The sequence below is a fragment of the Salvelinus fontinalis genome, chromosome 29 (genome assembly GCF_029448725.1).
Source record: "Salvelinus fontinalis isolate EN_2023a chromosome 29, ASM2944872v1, whole genome shotgun sequence".
Classification (NCBI taxonomy): Eukaryota; Metazoa; Chordata; class Actinopteri; order Salmoniformes; family Salmonidae; genus Salvelinus; species Salvelinus fontinalis.
In genome coordinates, this window is record NC_074693.1 from 39,646,591 (window position 1) to 39,666,645 (window position 20,055).

Here is a 20,055-nt window from a genome sequence, read left to right on the forward strand (position 1 = left end):
GTGTCCACATCACCAACGAACTATCATGGTCCAAACATACCAAGACAGTCATGAAGAGAGCATGACAAAACCTTTTCCCCCTCAGGAGACTGAGAAGATTTGGCATGGGTCCCCAGATCCTCAAAAGGTTCTACAGCTCCACCATCAAGAGCATCCTGACCGTGTGCATCACCGCCTGGCATGGTAACTGCTCGGCATCTGACAGTAAGGAGCTACAGAGGGTAGTGCGAATGGCCCAGTACATTACTAGGGCCAAGCTTCCTACCATCCAGGAACTATATAATATGCGGTGTCAGAGGAAAGACCACAAAATTGTCAGAGGCTCCAGTCATCCAAGTTATAGACTGTTTTCTCTGCTACCGCACTCAAGCGGTACCAGAGCACCAAGTCTAGGACCAAGAGGCTCTTCAACAGCTTCCACTGCTGCTACTCACTGTTTGTTTGTTACCTATGCTAGTCACTTTGCCCCCACCTACATGTACAGATTACCTCAACTAGCACGTACCCCTGCACACTAACTCAGTACCGGTGCACCCTGTATATAGCCTCGTTATTCTTATTGTGTTACTTTGTATTATTACTTTTTATTTTAGCCTACTTGGTAAATATTTTCTTCTTGACCTGCACTGTTGGTTAAGGGCTTGTAATTAAGCATTTCACGGTAAAGTCTAGACTTGTTGTATTCGGCGCATGTGGCAAATACATTTTGATTTGATTTTACTTTGCGCCGTTCATCTTTCCCTCGATCCTGACTAGTCCCCCAGTCCCTGCTGCTGAAAAACATCCCCACAGCATGATTCTGCCACCACCATGCTTCACCGTAGGGATAGTGCCAGGTTTCCTTCAGACATTACGCTTGGCATTCAGGCAAAATAATTCAATCTTGGTTTCAGCATCCCAGAGTCTCCTCTTTACATTTTGAACATCTTGGCATAGTTCTGTTATAATCTCCACCCGGCACAGCCAGAAGAGGACTGGCCACCCCTCATAGCCTGGTTCCTCTCTAGGTTTCTTCCTAGGTTTTGGCCTTTCTAGGGAGTTTTTCCTAGCCACCGTGCTTCTACACCTGCATTGCTTGCTGTTTGGGGTTTTAGGCTGGGTTTCTGTACAGCACTTCGAGATATTAGCTGATGTACGAAGGGCTATATAAAATAAACTTGATTGATTTACTGTTGATTTTGAGACTGGTGTTTTGCGGGTACTATTTAATGAATCTGCCAGTTGAGGACTTGTTAAGCTTCTGTTTCTCAAACTAGACACTCTAATGTACTTGTCCTCTTGCTCAGTTGGGCACCGGGGCCTCCCACTCCTCTTTCTATTCTGGTTAGAGCCAGTTTGCACTGTTCTGTGAAGGGAGTAGTACACAGCGTTGTACCAGATCTTCAGTTTCTTGGCAATTTCTTGCATGGAATAGCCTTCATTTCTCATAACAAGAATAGACTGACGAGTTTCAGAAGAAAGGTCTTTGTTTCTCGCCATTTTGAGCCTGTAATCGAACCCACAAATGCTGATGTTCCAGATACTCAACTAGTGTAAATAAGGCCAATTTTATTGCTTCTTTAATCAGAACAACAGTTTTCAGCTGTGCTAACATAATTGCAAAAGGGTTTTATAATGATCAATTAGCCTTTTAAAATTATAAACTTAGATTAGCTAACACATGCCAGCAGCATACCACCCTGCATACCAGTGCTGGCTTGCTTCTGAAGCTAAGCAGGGTTGGTCCTGGTCGGTCCCTGGATGGGAGACCAGATGCTGCTGGAAGTGGTGTTGGAGGGCCAGTAGGAGGCACTCTTTCCTCTGGTCTAAAAAAAAAATATCCCAATGCCCCAGGGCAGTGATTGGGGACACTGCCCTGTGTAGGGTGCCGTCTTTTGGATGGGACGTTAAACGGGTGTCCTGACTCTCTGAGGTCATTAAAGATCCCATGGCACTTATCGTAAGAGTAGGGGTGTTAACCCCGGTGTCCTGGCTAAATTCCCAATCTGGCCCTCAAACCATCATGGTCACCTAATAATCCCCAGTTTACAATTGGCTCATTCATCCCCCTCCTCTCCCCTGTAACTACTCCCCAGGTCGTTGCTGCAAATGAGAACGTGTTCTCAGTCAACTTACCTGGTAAAATAACGGTAAAATAAAAATAAAAATGTGCCAATAGGAGCACAGGAGTGATGGTTGCTGATAATGGGCCTCTGTACGCCTATGTAGATATTTTATAAAAAATCTGCAGTTTCCAGCTACAATTGTTATTTACAACATTATAAATGTCTACACTGTATTTCTGATCAATTTGATGTTATTTTAATGGACAAAAAATTGTCTTTTCTTTCAGAAACAAGGACATTTCGAAATGACCCCAAACTTTTGAATGGTAGTTTATGTAATTAAGGTATTTTTGTTTATATTTTTAATAGATTTGCAAAAATGTCTAAACCTGTTTTTGCTTTGTCATTATGGGGTATTGTCACGCCCTGACCTTAGTTCCTTTTTTATGTCTCTATTTTGGTTTGGTCAGGGCATTCTATGTTTTTGTTCTATGTTATCTATTTCTGTGTGTTTGGCCGGGTGTGGTTCTCAATCAGGGGCAGCTGTCTATCGTTGTCTCTGAGAACCATACTTAGGTAGCCTTTTCCCACCTGTGTTTTGTGGGTAGTTGTTTTTTCTGTTTTTGTGTCTGCACAAGACAGAACTGTTTCGCTTTCGTTCTCCTGTTGGTTGTTTTTGTTCGATTCGGTTTTTTGGATTAAATCATGAACACTTTAAACGCTGCACCTTGGTCCACTCTTCCTTCAGCCCATGACGATCGTTACAGGTATTGGGTGTAGATTGAGGATTTGTTCATATTTAATCCATTTACGAATAAGGCTGTAATGTAACAATGTGGAAAAAGTCAAGGGGTCTCAGTACTTTCAGAATGCACTCTCTCTTTGGATTTAACAACCTCAATTGCTGTATTCAAAAAGGTTAACTCACCAATTACTGTACCGTAGTCTGAATTTGTGAAAGGATTACTTGTTAATGAGATGAAGATCAAATTAAGGTGTCGAGATTATGTTCATTGCAAGACTCAAGGAACTGTGGTCACTATGACTTCCTGTAACAGAATGGGGTCGTGGGCGTCTCAACACCGGGCTTGGGCTGAGCTGACTGAAGCAATTGCCAAGCTGTCCATGACTCCTGGCTCGGTTGCCAAGAGTGAACAAGTTAGTTCTGCTCAGACCTGAGAGTGAAGAAAGGGAAGGATGAATGGAGTGTGTGGGTGTCTGTGAGAGAGCAATTTAGAGAGGAAATGTGACAGCATGCAAGAAGGAAAGAGAACACAAGTCATCATGGAATATTACTGGAGTCACACAGAAAGAGAGATTGAGAAGAAAAATTGAAGAGAAGAAGCATCTAGAAATCTGGAAGGGTTGTTAAACATGTAATTAATATACCGTGTTAACCATCTCCAACCTCAGCCATTTACGCCCCCTCAACTCCCTGAAATAGTCTCAGGGCTCTTCTTCTAGATAAGGCCATTACAATCATCTCAAACACTATTTTACTGTGAACAATGATAGGATAATTATAATGTCTTAGGCATATGTACACTGAGTGTACAAAACATTAAGAACACCTTCCTAATGTTGAGTTGCACCCCCCTGTTTGGCCTCGGACCAGCCTCAATCGGGGCCATGGGCCATTCTTCATATACACGGGAAAATGTTGAGCGTGAGAAACCCAGCAGCGTTGCATTTAGTGACACAACCCCGTGCGCCTGGCACTTACTACCATACGCCGTTCAAAGGCACACATACACAATCCATGTCTCAAGGCTTAACAATCCTTCTGTAACCGGTCTCCTCCCTTTCCGTATAGATGAAGTGTATTTAAGTGACATCAATAAGAGATCAGTGTAGATATTCTGAGTGTGTTATAGTTCAGCTATCTCTAATGTACACACTTGAGTACCATTACAATTCCAAGCACAGGGAACTTACATTATAAAGCGTACACTATTACACGATCTCTAATGCGTGATGCTTTTGATCCACAGCCCAGAGACCATGGGTGTTATAGGGGGGCTAAACTTCCTAATTTGGCCTCATTTTAGATTTGGTTCATTAATAAGAAATGCTAGCAGCCACGACCGAATTAAAATGTGAGTCGTGTGTGTTCGCAGGTGGGAAGAGTTCGAAAAACTATTTAGCCCATTAGCTGCAGCCGGTTGGTGTGCGATCATGGCAAAGTTGGTTTCTCCGGGGCTAGTTAATAAATTACACAATGTAAACAAGACAGTTTTTATGTTGCACACCTTTCAGTTCTCATGAAATGCTTTCAATATTTGTATATGAATTTCTACAATTTGTAATTGGTTTGAGTTTAAGTCATTGAAATTTGGAGCTATTGGAATTGTAACATATTGTCCCATGTACATTGTGTAATTTACCGACAGTCCCTAACTAGCCCCATAGGAATATCCAAAGCCAACCTAAACTTACCACAGACATTACGATTGGGTCGCATGCAGCTCTACTCCGAATTGATGATTACTTGTTTACTGCCAGCTGTGGGCAGGATTGAAACTAACCCAACCTACATTTACGTTGTGATGCAGTCATGACCACACAAAATTCTGTTTTGGATGAGACAGACTTTATGACCAAAATGTATTCTATTTACACTTTCTAGTCAATTTTGACAGTAGAATAAATGTTGGACTCATATCGGTACCACATGATATCCATGATAGGTTGGCTCGTGGGAATTGTCGCTGTTTGCTTGGTCTATGCTTGGTCTAACACGTTTTTCGCCTCATGACTTTTTATGCATTCATGCCGCCACCTTGTTGTATACAGTATATGCTCGAGGAGCATTTCGGTTAGTGAGGCATCAGCGACTGCCATTAGAAGACAGTGGCAGATGCAGTGTCCTCAGGTCCCTCATCAATTGACAAGGTTGCTGTAAACTAAATTGCCCAAGAAGCTCAATTTGAAAGGAAATTTCCTCAAAAGTGGGCCAGGAATCATTATCTTTTCGTCATCCATGGTTGTCAGGGACAGCCTTTAATATGCAAATATTTCTGTTTATTCTTCTATGAAATTATTACTCAGGGTTACAGATGTTCTCACTGGATTTCAGGTTGACTGTTTGGGGGTTGTTATAGGCCTTGGTTTTTCCGTTTATATTTAGAGATTGACGTTAGCGTGTTGGGCACACTAATTGCTGTCACTTCATTGTCAGTATGTGTTACAGCTGTGGTGACTTGTCATCTCGCTGGCACAGGTGATATTTAAGAGCGGCTGGCCCAGTGCTCCAGTTGGCTTGAGAGATGGGGAGGGTTAACACCTTTAGTTGGCTCTCCCTATTTGGTAAAAAAAAAATCCTTCTTCCCTGCTTTTGTTCCACCTTTTGGTTTGCTTCCTGTCTTTAAGAATGGTATGGGTTTTCATTTTGTTTGCATCTTCTTGGGCAAATTTAGTGGGTGCTCATGGTGGGTGTCTTTTAGGTCCCAGTTGTTGTTGCTTGTCAACTTTCAGTGGACACCCCCATGAATGTCTTTGAGGACCTCTCCTAGACCCCCACCTGTTTTGTTTCGGTTGTTAATGACTCTTTGTTGGTTCCCCCTACTGTTTTAGCAACAATTTATGGTTTCTTGCTAGGGAACCTAACAAAATGGGGGCTCGTCCAGGATTTTGTTTCCCTGGAATATGGTAGTTGCTCTAATCAGATATGAGTGTTCTAGAGACACTTGTGGTAGTTTCTCACAGACATCCAACCAGAGTGGTTATATGATTGGTGGAATTATTTTGAAAGTTCATAAACAAAAAAGCTGTGGACTTTAAGTTGGAAGTATTTTTGGAAACCCCTACATGGGAGATGCTAGTTAAATGTTGCTCATCATTGCAAAGTATTATGACATCAAAGTTACACATGCCAATTCAAAAGCAGTAGTCAAAGAGTTAGTGGAGGAGGAAATCCTTTCGGAGAGGGAGGATGATGGAAAAGATCCTACGGGTGGTAGAGTACACCCCGTAGACATGCAATTGCGAGACGTAGAACGAAAAGCAAAATGGGAACAGTAGAAATTAGAGCTTGTGCACAAGGAAAGGGATCATGAGGAGAGATTGGAGCATCATAAATTAGAGCTTGTGCACAAGGAAAGGGAAAGAGAATGAGTAGCCAGACAAAAACAGGAATGTGAGCGTACCATTCGATTAAAAGAGATGGTGCTGGTAGCATGACAAAGAGAGAGATCTAGAAGTACTCCAAATCAAGGCAGGCCATTCTGTTACCTCAGCAAAGTTTGATCTTGGTCGGAACTGCCAGCTTATATCACCTTTCAACGAAAAGGAGGTGGATGTATATTTTACTCTGTTTAAACGGATTGCCACATCCATAAAATGGCTCCTCAAGTTCTTGTGGGAGAAGCTATGCCGCTTTATCTCTTGACCAGAGCTCAGATTGACACTGTTAACTGCTATTGTTCAGCTTACGAGTTGGTCCCAAAGGAATACAAACAGTCCCGTAAATTATGAAAGACCAAATCACAAAGCCATGTTGAATTCGCAAGGGAACAAGCATTGTGGTGTGGATCTCAAGAGGTCAAGGACTTTGAGGATTTAAAGACACTCATACTTCTCGAGCAGAATTGCCTTCACAAAAGGGTTGCTACCTACATTTTATGAGCACAAGGATCTTACTCTTGAGAAAGCTGCAGTCCTTGCAGATGAGGTTGCGTTGACACATAGAACTACCTTCACAAACAAAGCACTCAGCAGTTAACCATAAACAAAAAGCAGTCCAGAGATGTCTCTTCCTACTGCGAAGTTTGAGTCTTTTCCCCCGTGACCAAAGACAAGGATTGTCAGAAAACGTTTTTTTTTTGTATCCCCCAAGTATCTTTTCTCACGGCAGTAATGACGCACATCGTCTCTGTGTCCTAAGTTGAAACAGAAAAATAAATGTATTCTTGTGGGAGCCCTCCAGCCCATCAAGTGTGTGGATAGGACTGGTTTATTTCCTAAACAAGACGTTTGTAAGGGCTGTCGCTCTCCTCATCCTCGGACGAGGAGAGGAGAGAAGGATCATCAGACCAAAATGCAGCATTAGGGAAATAAGCCATCTTTTATTTAACACGACGATGGCAACACGAAAAAACAAAACACTTTCAAAAATACAAAACAAGAAAATGACGTAGACGAAACCTGAACATAAACTTACATAACTAAACGTAACACTTACGGACAGGAAACAGACTACATCGAAACGAAACACCGAACAGTCCCGTATGGTGCAAGACATAACACAGATACGGAAGACAATCACCCACAAACAAACAGTGAGAACACCCTACCTAAATATGACTCTTAATTAGAGGAAAACGCAAACCACCTGCCTCTAATTAAGAGCCATACCAGGCAACCCAAAACCAACATAGAAACAGAAAACATAGACTGCCCACCCAAAACACACGCCCTGACCATAAACACATACAAAAACAACATAAAACAGGTCAGGAACGTTACAACGTTGGATCAGATCCTTTGTTTCAGACGGGTTTGTGTCTGAAGAGTGGCGATGCCAGTGAAGACACTGAGACACTGGGGCAGCCCAATCCTTCATTTTGGAGGGTGTTTAGCTTTTTTCTGACACTTCAGCAACTGGTTACAGTGTGTTAGTACAAGGTTTGGAGATGAGTTGCATGTATAATGTGGAACTAAAGATTGATCTTGTTTCTGGTTCCATTGTCATTGGGGTGAGGCCTAGCCTACCAGTGGAAGGGGTCTCATTCATTTTGGGAAACGATTTGGCTGGAGGGAAGGTAGTGCCATATCCTGTTGTTTGTAAGCAACCCAGAGTGGAGTAACCTGATGGGTTATCAGAAACGTACCCTAGAGTGTTCTCAGCATGTGCCATTACACATGCTATGTCTAAAAAAGTTGTTGGGGCAAGTCCAGTGTTGAGGAGGATGTCAGCGGTCCCACCATGTTCAATCTGTCCGAGACGTTTATGTGTGATCCTGATTTCGGTAAAACCTCCTGAGTTGACCTCTCCTTTGAAAACCCCAAATGCGAGCAAGTTTATAGAACCACTGAAGGAAGAGCGGGTCCCTACAGTTGACACTTCAATGTCTATGAAGCAGCTGATTGCTGAAAAGAGTAAAGAGGCTTCCCTTTCTCCTCTTTTTGCTGAGATCCGTCCAGAGGAGGAGTTTGATAAAAATTTATGTGGGTTACTTTGTAAATAGGAAATTACATTCTTGCGCCACTTCTGGCAAGACAATTGTCCTACTGTATCTCAAATTGTTGTTCCAGTTACCCTTCTACAAGAGATACTGAGGTTGGCTCACAATGGTAGGATGGCCGGCCATCTTGGGGTCAACAAGACAAATGACGGTATCTTGCATAACTGCTTCCAGCCTGGTCTGAAACAGGATATTGTGACATATAGTAAATCCTGTCTCGTTTGCCAGAGGACGGGTAAACCGAGTCAAGCTGCACCGGTTGCACTTATCTGCAGCCTCGTCCTGCTTTTGATTAACCTTTCAGCAGGGTTCTGGTGGACTGTGTTGGTCCTTTGCCCAAAGCAAATACTGCTAACTAGTTTCTCTTAACCATCATGTGCACTGCCACTTATTTCCCTGAGGCCATTCCACTGAGGAAAATCACGGCTCCCAGTATTCTTAAGGCCTAGGTGACATTCTTTTCAATGTTTGTACATCCGCAGGTAGTGCAATCGGACCAAGGTTTGAATATCATCTCAAAGGTCTTCCAGCAAGTGTTACAGCAGTTGGGTGTTACCTGTTGCTTCTCTAGTGCCTACCACACAGTCTCAAGTTGTTCTGAAGTCTGTTGAGAGCTTACCGCTTTGAGTTAGAGAAAGACTAGGATGAAGGGGACCCTCTTGTGCATTTTGCAATGCGGAGGTTGTTCAGGAATCTCTTGGTTTCAGTCAGTCCGAATTAGCTTGTGTTTGTACATCATGTCAGAGACCCATTGAGCTTGCTGAGAGAGGGGTTGTTTCAGGACAAAGGCCCAAAAAACAAATTTGTTGGCGCGTGTTAGCTCTTTTCAATAGCAGCATACCACCCTGCATACCACTGCTGGCTTGCTTCTGAAGCTAAGCAGGGTTGGTCCTGGTCAGTCCCTGGATGGGAGACCAGATGCTGCTGGAAGTGGTGTTGGAGGGCCAGTAGGAGGCACTCTTTCCTCTGGTCTAAAAAAAAATATCCCAATGCCCCAGGGCAGTGATTGTGTAGGGTGCCGTCTTTCGGATGGGACGTTAAACGGGAGTCCTGACTCTCTGAGGTCATTAAAGATCCCATGGCACTTATCGTAAGAGTAGGGGTGTTAACCCCGGTGTCCTGGCTAAATTCCCAATCTGGCCCTCAAACCATCATGGTCACCTAATAAACCCCAGTTTACAATTGGCTCATTCATCCCCCCCCCCCATCCCTGTAACTATTCCCCAGGTCGTTGCTGCAAATGAGAACGTGTTCTCAGTCAACTTACCTGGTAAAATAACGGTAAAATAAAATAAATAAAATAAAAATATAAATCGCATCGTGCCTGTGAGTTTGATAGTGGGAATCTGGAGAAGGCACAAACAGAAATTAAAATTTGGTACGATTGAAAGGCCCAAGCTGCACATTTGATGTGGCTGACCAAGTCCTGGTTTTGTTGCCTGTTCTGTGGTCACTGTTGCAAGATGGCTTTCCAAACCCTTACACCATAGTGAAAAGAATCTGTAATCTGGATTACATCATCGCCACTCCATAGCGCAGGGGAAAAAACCCTGGCTGTGTCATGTCAACATGTTGAAACCATACTTCTCCCACTACGATCGGGCAGAAACCGGTAGTAGTCTTCTGCCTGTGGCCACTGCTGTCACCGTTGACTATAGTCTTCCTCAAGAGCACGAAGGAATGCCAATATATCCTATGCCTTTGTGCCGGGTAAGTAACTCAGAGATTCTTGAAACCCTTGATGTCTTTTTGTCACACTTGTCTCCGGAGGAAAAAGGCGACATTTTTGCACTTATTTTGGAATGTCGGGGTTTGTTCTCGGATGTGCCAACTCAGACAAATGTACTAGAGCATGACATTGATGTTCGGGACACTGGCCCAATCAACCAACTTGCCTATCAAGTGAATCCTGAAAAGCGAGAACTCCACAGTGAGGTGGAGTTCATGCTTGAGCACGGCATTGCACATTGTGGTAATAGTCTGTGGCGTTTGCCCTGTACGTTAATACCTAAGGTGGATGGGTCTCTGCGGTTTTGTTCCCGATTTTTGCTAACTCAATACCGTTACTAAGTCAGACTCTTTTGCCCAGGATTGACGATTGCGTGGACTGTATGGCCCTGCTAAGTACATTAGCAAGTTCGAACTGCTGAAGGGATATTGGCAGGTCCATTTAACTGAGAGCGCCAAAGAGTTGTTTGCTTTTGTTTCTCCTGATGGTTTGTTTTCCTACCTTCGTCTCTCCCGTTCAGGTTTCAAAATGCTGGGACCCTTTTGGTCTCTCCACCGGTGCTAGCTGCTCCGGATTTCCATTGTCCATTTGCTTTGTACACCAATGCCAGCGATGTAGGAGCAGGGGCTGTGTTCCTACAGATCGACGATAACAATGTTGAGCACCCTGTGGGGTACTTTTCAAAGAAATTGGCCTCATATCAAAAACACTACTCAACTATCGAGAAGGAGACGGTCGCTTTGGTATTATTATTGTAGAATAAGAGTGAAGACATCGAAACTATGAAATAAAACATGGAATGATGTAATAACCAAAAAAGTGTTAAAGAAATCCAAATATATTTTATATTTGAGATTCTTCAAATAGCCAACCTTTGCCTTGATGACAGCTATGTACAGTCTTGGCATTCTCTCAACCAGCTTCATGAGGTAGTCACCTGGGATGCATTTCAAATAACAGGTGTACCTTATTAAAAGATAATTTGTGTAAATTCTTTCCTTCGTGTGTTTGAGCCAATCGGTTGTCATGTGACAAGGTAGGGGTGGTATACAGAACATAGCCCTATATGGTAAAATACCAAGTCCATATTATGCCAAGAACAGCTCAGATAAGCAAAGACAAAGGACAGTCCGACATGAAGGTCAGTCAATTTGGAAAATGTCAAGAACTTTTTTTAAGTGCAGTCACAAAAACCCTCAAGCGCTATGATGAAACTGGCTCTCATGAGGACCACCACATGAAAGGAACACCCAGAGTTACCTATGCAGTGGATAAGTTCATTAGAGTTAACTGCACCTCAGATAGGAGCCCAAATAAATGCTTCACAGAGTTCAAGTAACAGACACATCTCAACATCAACTGTTCAGAGGAGACTGTGTGAATCAGGCCTTCATGGTCGATTTGCTGCAAAGTAGCCACTACTAAAAGACACCAATAATAAGAAGAGACTTGCTTGGGCAAAGAAACATGACCGGTGGAAGTCTGTCCTTTTGGTCTGATGAGATTTTTGTTTCCAACCGCTGTGTCTTTGTGAGATTTTTACATTTTAGTCATTTAGCAGACGCTCTTATCCAGAGCGACTTACAGTAGAGTGCATACATTTTTATTACATTTTACATACTGAGACAAGGATATCCCTACCGGCCAAACCCTCCCTAACCCGGACGACGCTATGCCAATTGTGCATCGCTCCACGGACCTCCCGGTTGCGACAGAGCCTGGGCGCGAACCCAGCCCAGCCTGGGCGCGAACCCAGAGACTGCCTAGCCCACTGCCCCACCCGGGAGATGCAGAGTAGGTGAACGAATGATTTCCGCATGTGTCGTACCCACCGTGAAGCATGGAGGAGGTGTGATGGTGTGTGAGTAGTGACACTGGTGACACTGTCAGTGATTTATTTAGAATTCAAGGCACACTTAACCAGCATGACTACCACATCATTCTGCAGGGAAACACCATCCTATCTGGTTTGCGCTTAGTGGGACTATCATTTGTTTTTCAACAGGACAATGACCCATTACACCTCCAGGCTGTGTAAGGGCTATTTGACCAAGAAGGAGAGTGATGGCGCTGCATCAGATGACCTGGCCTCCACAATCCCCCTCCCTCAACCCAATTGAGATGATTTGGGATGAGTTGGACCAAATAGTGAAGGAGAAGCAGCCAACAAGTGCTCAGCATATGTGGGGTCTCCTTCAAGACTGTTGGAAAAGCATTCCTCATGAAGCTGGTTGAGAGAATGCCAAGAGTGTGCAAAGCTGTCATCAAGGCAAAGGGTGGCTACTTTGAAGAATCCCAAATATAAAATATAGATTGATTTGTTTAACACCTTTTTGCTTACTACATGATTCCATATGTGTTATTTTATAGTTTTGATGTCTTCACTATTATTTTACAATGTAGAAAATAGTAAAGAAAACTTGAATGAGAAGTTGTGTCCAAACTTTTGTCTGTTATTGTATTTGTTGTGTTAAGGGGAAGGTGTTACAGGCCTTGTTTTTTCATTTACATTTAGAGGTTGGACTTTTGCACGTTGGGTGCACCAATTGGTATCACCTCGTTGGTCAGTGTGTGTTACACCTGTGCTGGTTTTTCATCTCATTAGACAGAAAGTGTTTCACCTGTGGCTGGTCCAGTGCTCCAGTTGCCTCGAGATGTGGAGGGTTAACACCTTTATTTGGCTCTCTCTATTTGATTTCTAAATAAACAAATATTTTTATCTGATCTTCCCTGTTTTTGTTTTTCTCCACCTTTTTGGTCTGCTTCCTGTCTTTAAGCTTGGTGTGTGTTTTAATTGTGTTTGCCTCTTCTTGGGACTAATTTTGGGGGCACTCATGGTGGGTGTCTTTTAGGTCCCAGTTGTTGCTTGTCAACTTTCAGTGAACACCCCCATGAGTGTCTCTGAACCCCTCCTAGAACCCAACCTGTTTGGTTGTTGTTAGTGACTGTTAGTTCCCCCCTTCTGTTTGAGCCATTATTTTTAGTTTCTTGCTGGGGAATGTTTGATGCTCCATCCTGTTAAGTTCTAATTCTCAGAGTAAAAAAACTCAACGGACACTATGAAAGGTTAACCAAGTTTATTCTCCCAGATGGTCAATACAGCTGCATCAGACAAAACATGTTTCCACCAACACAAGTATATATACTCCAATTTAGATGCACTCCTCCTTCTCTCCAACCCTTACATATTTTAGGGTTCGACGGGAAGATAAAGTGATGGGGGTAATATCTGTTCCTTCTCCCTTAAGGTGACCTGACCTAAACCTCCTTGATGCCAAATCCAAAGCTCTCCACCTGTATCACCTATAGCAATCATGTGACTGCCTCCCTTTTACTCAGTACATTCCAAAGCCATCTGGCTCCTACAGATAACCATTAACTTCTGATGTGAAAACCAGTCTATCACTCCTATACTATAGTATTACTCCTGATGTATCATGTCTCTAGTATAACAAGGTTCCAAGTTTAACCCAGAATCTAACAATCCAGTACCTCACAAGAGGGTATGATTTCACTAACATGGTCAGTCTTAGGTTGGCAGTGTAACCCAATTCTTCTCAGATTGATTTGGCCTATTCCTTTCTCAGTCAATAAGGGCTTATCTTGTTTTCTGCTTCTTGCAGTTTCTGCCTAAGCAGAAATCACACAGTTTATGCTCTTGTGCAAGTTATTGTGTGTGTGTCCATGTAATATCATCATGCAGCCATGAGCCTGAGGGAGTAGGAACACATCATGAAAAGAACTGCTACAGAAGCTCAATTCACCCCAGCTACTGTACTGCCACTGTGTAACAGTGCAACAGATGTTTTTATTGCACAACCCCCCCCCCACCCCCCCCCCCCACATCACAATTGTCTCTCTATAACTAATATGCAAGGATGGTTAGACGCCTCTTGTATCTAGTCCCCCTCTCAACACAAGTTGCATGAACTGTCAGTCAGCGATCGCTCTAGCCGCCTCTTGTTTTAGGAATTATCAGCCAAAGTTGCATGTGTAAGCCTACTGAACCTTATGTCAGTTGATTTTTAAAGCTATTCCCTCTCACTTTTTAACATAGTGTAACCCTGTTAAACTACCCAGGATACTGTACGGTATATTCCACCAGGCGGGTAACTTGACCAATATTAGTAACAGGCCAATTTGACCCCCTCTTTCTCCAATAATATACCATGATGAGTTTGATTGGGGGGAAAATCCCCACTGTTAAGCGCCAGGCAGCTACTGGGTTTATGTTGCTTTGCACCACAGTGACTCATTTCCTCATTTTATGATTGCATCCCCCCGCCGCCAAATACGCTTTTGATCCCCAGAGGCCGTCTGCCCAAAACGCACAATTTCTCCTCTTTCCCTTTTCAGCAGTCTGTGATGTATTGCTTTAGTCTGCAGTAACGGTTCAGCAGCATTTTCTGGGACAGTTCAAAACCGACTCAGGGACAGTTCTGGGATGATAGAGCCACAATTCATACAACCACTGTACATCAAACAATGTTAAAAAGCAATGAGGCTGATGTAACAAATGAGAATGTTTAGCTTAAATGTTGACAAACTATTAGTTCTTAACATAAGTGCAGCAATGCGCACATGACAGTAGGATACGCGCAAATGTTCCAAAATTCCATTAGCAGAAACACACCTTCCTAATAAACAGCGCACCACACATGCAAGCAGTGTATTGTGAGAGAGATGAAATCATCTGTTCAAAATGTAAAAAGAGGGGAGATCTAAAGATGCAACAACTAGCATGGGTTGCTTATATGACTAGGATTGTGTCTTTGGCTGTTGGACAATGAAAGCAAGTTGATTTGAAAACCAATAGAACATGAGAGAAATGCTGGTTTCAATGGCATAAGGAAGTGTTTATAAAAGAACTCCCTTAACACTTCTATGGTCTGTTTTTGGCGAGGCTACTTTGAAACGAGATAAGACATGCCTCCAGGTTTGAAACGTTTATGGTCAAGCAGTTTCAAAATGCCTGACTGCCTCCGCTCAGATTGCAAGGTGAGTGATGCGCGGTGCACAACAGGGCACTGGCCCTTCTCTCCTATAGACATTAATGTTAATTATCTTACATTATACACTGTGTGTACAAAACATTAAGGACACCTGCTCTTTCCATGGCAAAGACTGACCGGGTGAATCCAGGTGAAAGCTATGATCCCTTATCGATATCACTTGTTGAACCCACTTCAATAAGTGTAGATGAAGGGGAGGAGACAGGTTAAAGAAGGATTTTTACACCATAATTGTTTTTTAAGGCACAGATTGTGTATGTGTGCCATTCAGAGGGTGAATGGGCAAGACAAAATATTTAAGTGCCTTTGAACCGGGTAGGGTAGTAGGAGCCAGGCGTACTGGTTTGTGTCAAGAACTGCAATGCTGCTGGGTTTGTCATGCTCAACAGTTTCACGTGTGTATCAAGAATGGTCCACCAACCAAAGAACATGGGCCAGCATCCCAGTGGAACACTTTCGTCACCTTGTAGAATCCATGCCCCGACGAATTGAGGCGTTTTTGACGACAAAAGAGGGTGCAACTCAGTATTATGAAGGAGTTCTTAATGTTTTGTACACTCAGTATATGTGTCAAACATAACTGGCATTTGTCCGATACTTATGTAATTAAAAGTCTCATTGAAGTTTGTCTACATTTTCTGGTGCCTCCCTCAGGTCAGCATCGGTGTGGGCATATCACCTGGGCTACACTAATTATTTACAGGTAATTGCTAAAGGATACACCAACATAAAGTGTCGTAATAGGGCTTGGGCTGCCAGAACAGCTTCAATGCACCTTGGCATAGATTCAACAAGTGTCTGGAACCTTGTAGGGATGCGACACCTTTCTTCCATGAGAAATTCCATTATTTGATGGTGGTGAAAAACGTTGTATCAGGGTCCGCTCCAGAATCTCCCATAAGTGTTCAATTGGGTTGAGATCTGGTGACACACACAAACACACACACGTTAAACCCCCTATGCTCCTTTGAAATACCTCTTTCAAAGTCACTGAGATCTTTTCTTCTAGCAATGGAAGCCAAAATAATGGGTAACTGGCCATTTATATACATGACCCCAAGCATGATGGGATATTATTTTCTTAATTAACTCCGGAACCCCTCCTATGTGGAAGCACCTGCTTTCAATATTCTTCGTATCCCTCATTTACTCAAGTGTTTCCGTTATTTTTTCAGTTACCTGTACATCTAATGTAGACCCATGTTGGCAGTTCAAAACAAACATAAAAATAAACAAAGCATTTTAGCATCCTTGCTGTCCCCAGTCCTGTGTCCTGGCTGTGCTGCTGCTCCATTTTCAACTGTTCTGCCTGCGGCTATGGAACCCTGACCTGTTCACCGGACGTGCTACCTGTCCCAGACCTGCTGTTTTCAACTCTCTAGAGACAGCAGGAGCGGTAGAGATCCTCTTAATGATCGGCTATGAAAAGCCAACTGACATTTACTCCTGAGGTGCTGACTTGTTGCACCCTCGACAACTACTTTATTATTATTTGACCATGCTGATCATTTATGAACATTTGAACATCTTGGCCATGTTCTGTTATAATCTCCACCCGGCACAGCCAGAAGAGGACTGGCCACCCCTCATAGCCTGGTTCCTCTCTAGGTTTCTTCTTAGGTTTGGGCCTTTCTAGGGAGTTTTTCCTAGCCACTGTGCTTCTACACCTGCATTGCTTGCTGTTTGGGGTTTTAGACTGGATTTCTGTACAGCACTTCGAGATATTAGCTGATGTACAAAGGGCTATATAAATACATTTGATTTGATTCGACGTCCATCCATGTCTGAGGACGTCAGGAGATGGCATGGAATCTGGCCACTAGGGGCAACAGTGAGTGCTGTTATCTTCAAGTAGGTTTCAGTTTTGATGGGGGGGCATTGTGGACAGGGATGGTGGATGGGTGTAAGCATCTGCCTCTGATTACAAATGTTGCAAGTGTAAGTCCAGTGATAGAAAGTTGGTTTTGTGATTTTTCTTTTAAACCCATCCCAAACCTTAACCCTTACCTTAACCATTCAGAGTCAATGCCTAACCTTACATTTTTTGAGTTAATGCCTAAACGTAACCTTAAACACTTGGAAATTTGACGTTTGCAACTTCGATATTTGAAGTTTGAGAAATGTGGATGAACGTTTAATTCTGATGTGAGACTGTGAGAGCTAGTTGCAGCTATAGCCTGTATATCATAAACTGGGGAACAGGGATGACATTTCTTTTTATTGACTGGAGGGGAGCTCCTGTTCCATTTTACCCTGTGTGAAATGGCAATAACAAGCGCCACACAGATTCGGCTCCAATTAGTATGCATGGAATAGTGGAAAACAAGCAATAGATCAAAGGTAAAGAGCACATTCATTTGATGGTTAATCCCAGCGAGATGGGAGTGAAGGGAGACAGGTATTCATGCACACACACGGGCAGTTGAGCACACATGGACGCACGCACACCCGCACGCACATACACACACATATACGCACGTATGTACACACACATACCTGCACACCCACTCGCATATACACACACACCTTGACAAGATTCACTCGACGAGCTACAAGTGAAATGCATCTAAATGTCAGCCTGCACAAACCGTTATTGACTGGAGGTGAGCTCCTGTTTGATTCACCCTTGAATATCTTCAGTTTGTTTTTTGTTCCTTATATTTTGGTTGGAAGGTATGCAACAGTATTGTTTTGTTGTTGTTGGACAAGCTAGATAAAGTGAATCTTGTTAAGTTCATCAAGTGCAATTTAAATGTCTACGAGATATAGACAGATGAATGTTTCAGGCCTAAGAAACAGGCATTGGTCAATGGCTGGCACAGCTATCTGCTTTTGAGGATGGCACACACTACCCATGGAATAAGTAAGATGCCACTCAAACTGGCATGGCTATTATTTGCTTAACTACATGATTTTTGGGGGGTTTTGTGACTGTCATTATCAGCAGGGCACACACAGGTTAATACAAGATGTATTAATGTCATACTTTTCCATGTCCGTGCAGAGTGACACAGTGAGGGCTAAACATTCAATAATGACTTGTATAACTCGAAGCAAACCAGTGAGATAATGAGATTGCCTTATGGTTTGCCATGAATTGTAGCAGGTTCAAAAATGTAGAGTCAAGCGCACATATTTCATCTATTATACACATGCTCAACAAACATGTACGTACACACACTAATGAGTCGCGAGGCACTGAAGTTGGAGCGCACGCTCGGCTCCTCTCGTGTCTTTACGCTTCTCATTAACATTCGTCGCTTGTCCATGATGCTGAAAGGATCTCCAGCGCACGGAGCGGAGACGAGCATTGTTCCAGTGCTTAAAGGAGGTATCTACGACTCGCAGGCGGACAGCGCAAGGAGGAGGACCGGAAGAGACGGTTAATTTACATTATAGCATTCCTTCACTGCTGGACCTGGAGCAGGAGTCCTCCTTTTCTATACAAAAAAAAAAAACACCTGCAGAAAATAGTCACCAGTGCATTTTTCCTGACATCAAGTCGCCGATATGTGTCGGATCTAACATAGACTATTATTGAGAAACAATGAATATCTCCATTCTTGGGTGGATGTGGGCACTTTTTTTCATGGAAATGCCTAAGTTTATGAATTTATCGGTTTTCGTTCTACCTGTTTTATGGGGTTTGGTGCTTGGTGGCTCTCAAAGTGTACAAATTGGTATGTATGAAGCAAATTCGTTAATTTCAAGGATAGCCTATATTTTTGGGACATAGGTCCCACAAGTAGGCTCGTGATTTTGCCAATGCATGATGAAAGCTGGTCATGCAAATTAAATTAAATAAATCAACAATATAACATTTTGGAATATGCTATACACAAGTCTATTGAGATGTCAAATTGTTTCTATTACAGGTGGACTCTTTCCAAGGGGTGCTGATCAGGAGTACAGTGCATTTCGGATAGGAATGGTTCAATTCGGCACACCCGAATTCAGATTGACGCCCCATATTGACAATCTGGAAGTAGCAAACAGTTTTGCCGTCACCAATTGTTGTAAGTAACAAATGAAGCCTATTTCAGGTCTCTTTACAAAGTTAACAATGAAATCAATTTTCATCGTCTTCAAATATACCAATATAAAACACAACAAAACTATCAATTGATGGATTCACTTAGGCTACATAGAAACGGTGCATGGAACCACTCAATTAGCGCGTAATTTGTGAGCTTATTTAAATCGGTGAAACCACATCTGTTGTGGAAAGACATGGACAAGTAGGCTGTTTGTAAAATAAGATCTTATGTGGATTAGTGTTCATCTTCTCTGTGTGAGAAATGACAAAGTAAAGTTGGTTTCCACAGTAACAGTAAGTCACAGTGATGCTCCATTGACACAGGCGCGCGTAATGTCTTGCATGACAAGTAGGCACTGGGAGTATCCATTGTAATTTCGTATTTTAATCAAATTCAAGACAGTTGTATTATCTTTTGTCAAATATTCTCACCATTTGCAATAGCTTTTCATCTCTGATACCCATGACCTAGGTTAAAATACATTCACGCCCGTTAATTGAAAATGAGTTTATTGTTCCACATATTTAATAGGCATTTATTAACCGTATTTAGTAAAGGAACTAATCTATATCAGGTAGCCTATGCATTACATGTAGTTCTGTGGATTAGAAAGATAGGCTAAGTGTAATAATTAAATCATTAAGGTTTCTTCCCTCTGGGCATTGAGAGGAGGTTATAGCCTTCTGAACCAGCCTATTGCCTACCACTTCTTGGCCCACATTCGCTTTGTTATTAGGTTCTTCAACGCAATTTCTTTATATATATATTGAGAACAATCAACTGAAACAATATATATATATATTTAAACTGACAATATTTAACAGTTTAAAAAAAGAATAGGTTCGATTTGATCTGTTCACTGAGCTATTAATGAGCGCCGTTCTAAAATGGATGGGCACCCCATTTCATCTAGCTGTTGCCAAGCGACAGTTCGTTTGGAAAAACGTCTCTGAGGTATATTAAATCCAAACTCAAGGATATTTTTTTACACCATGTGCATTGATTATAATCACCGTTTCCACACTTTCCATATATAAGGTTGTTGTGTTG

At 42.6% G+C, this 20,055-nt stretch overlaps 1 protein-coding gene across 8 annotated transcripts in view; it reads left to right on the forward strand.

The window, feature by feature from the left end:
• The first annotated feature begins 18,211 nt into the window (after positions 1-18,211).
• The window catches only part of LOC129827971 (glutamate receptor 2-like), an 82,092-nt gene continuing 80,248 nt past the window's right edge, over positions 18,212-20,055 (forward strand). For 7 of the 8 annotated variants that reach the window (XM_055889299.1, XM_055889292.1, XM_055889293.1 and 4 more), the window contains exons 1-2: positions 18,213-18,648; positions 18,844-18,984. In XM_055889299.1, the coding sequence (XP_055745274.1) occupies positions 18,516-18,648; positions 18,844-18,984 (274 nt within the window). In that variant the 5' untranslated portion in view covers positions 18,213-18,515. Of the gene's footprint in view, positions 18,649-18,843; positions 18,985-20,055 lie in introns of all 8 variants that reach the window. The other variant, XM_055889298.1, reaches the window with a different exon arrangement.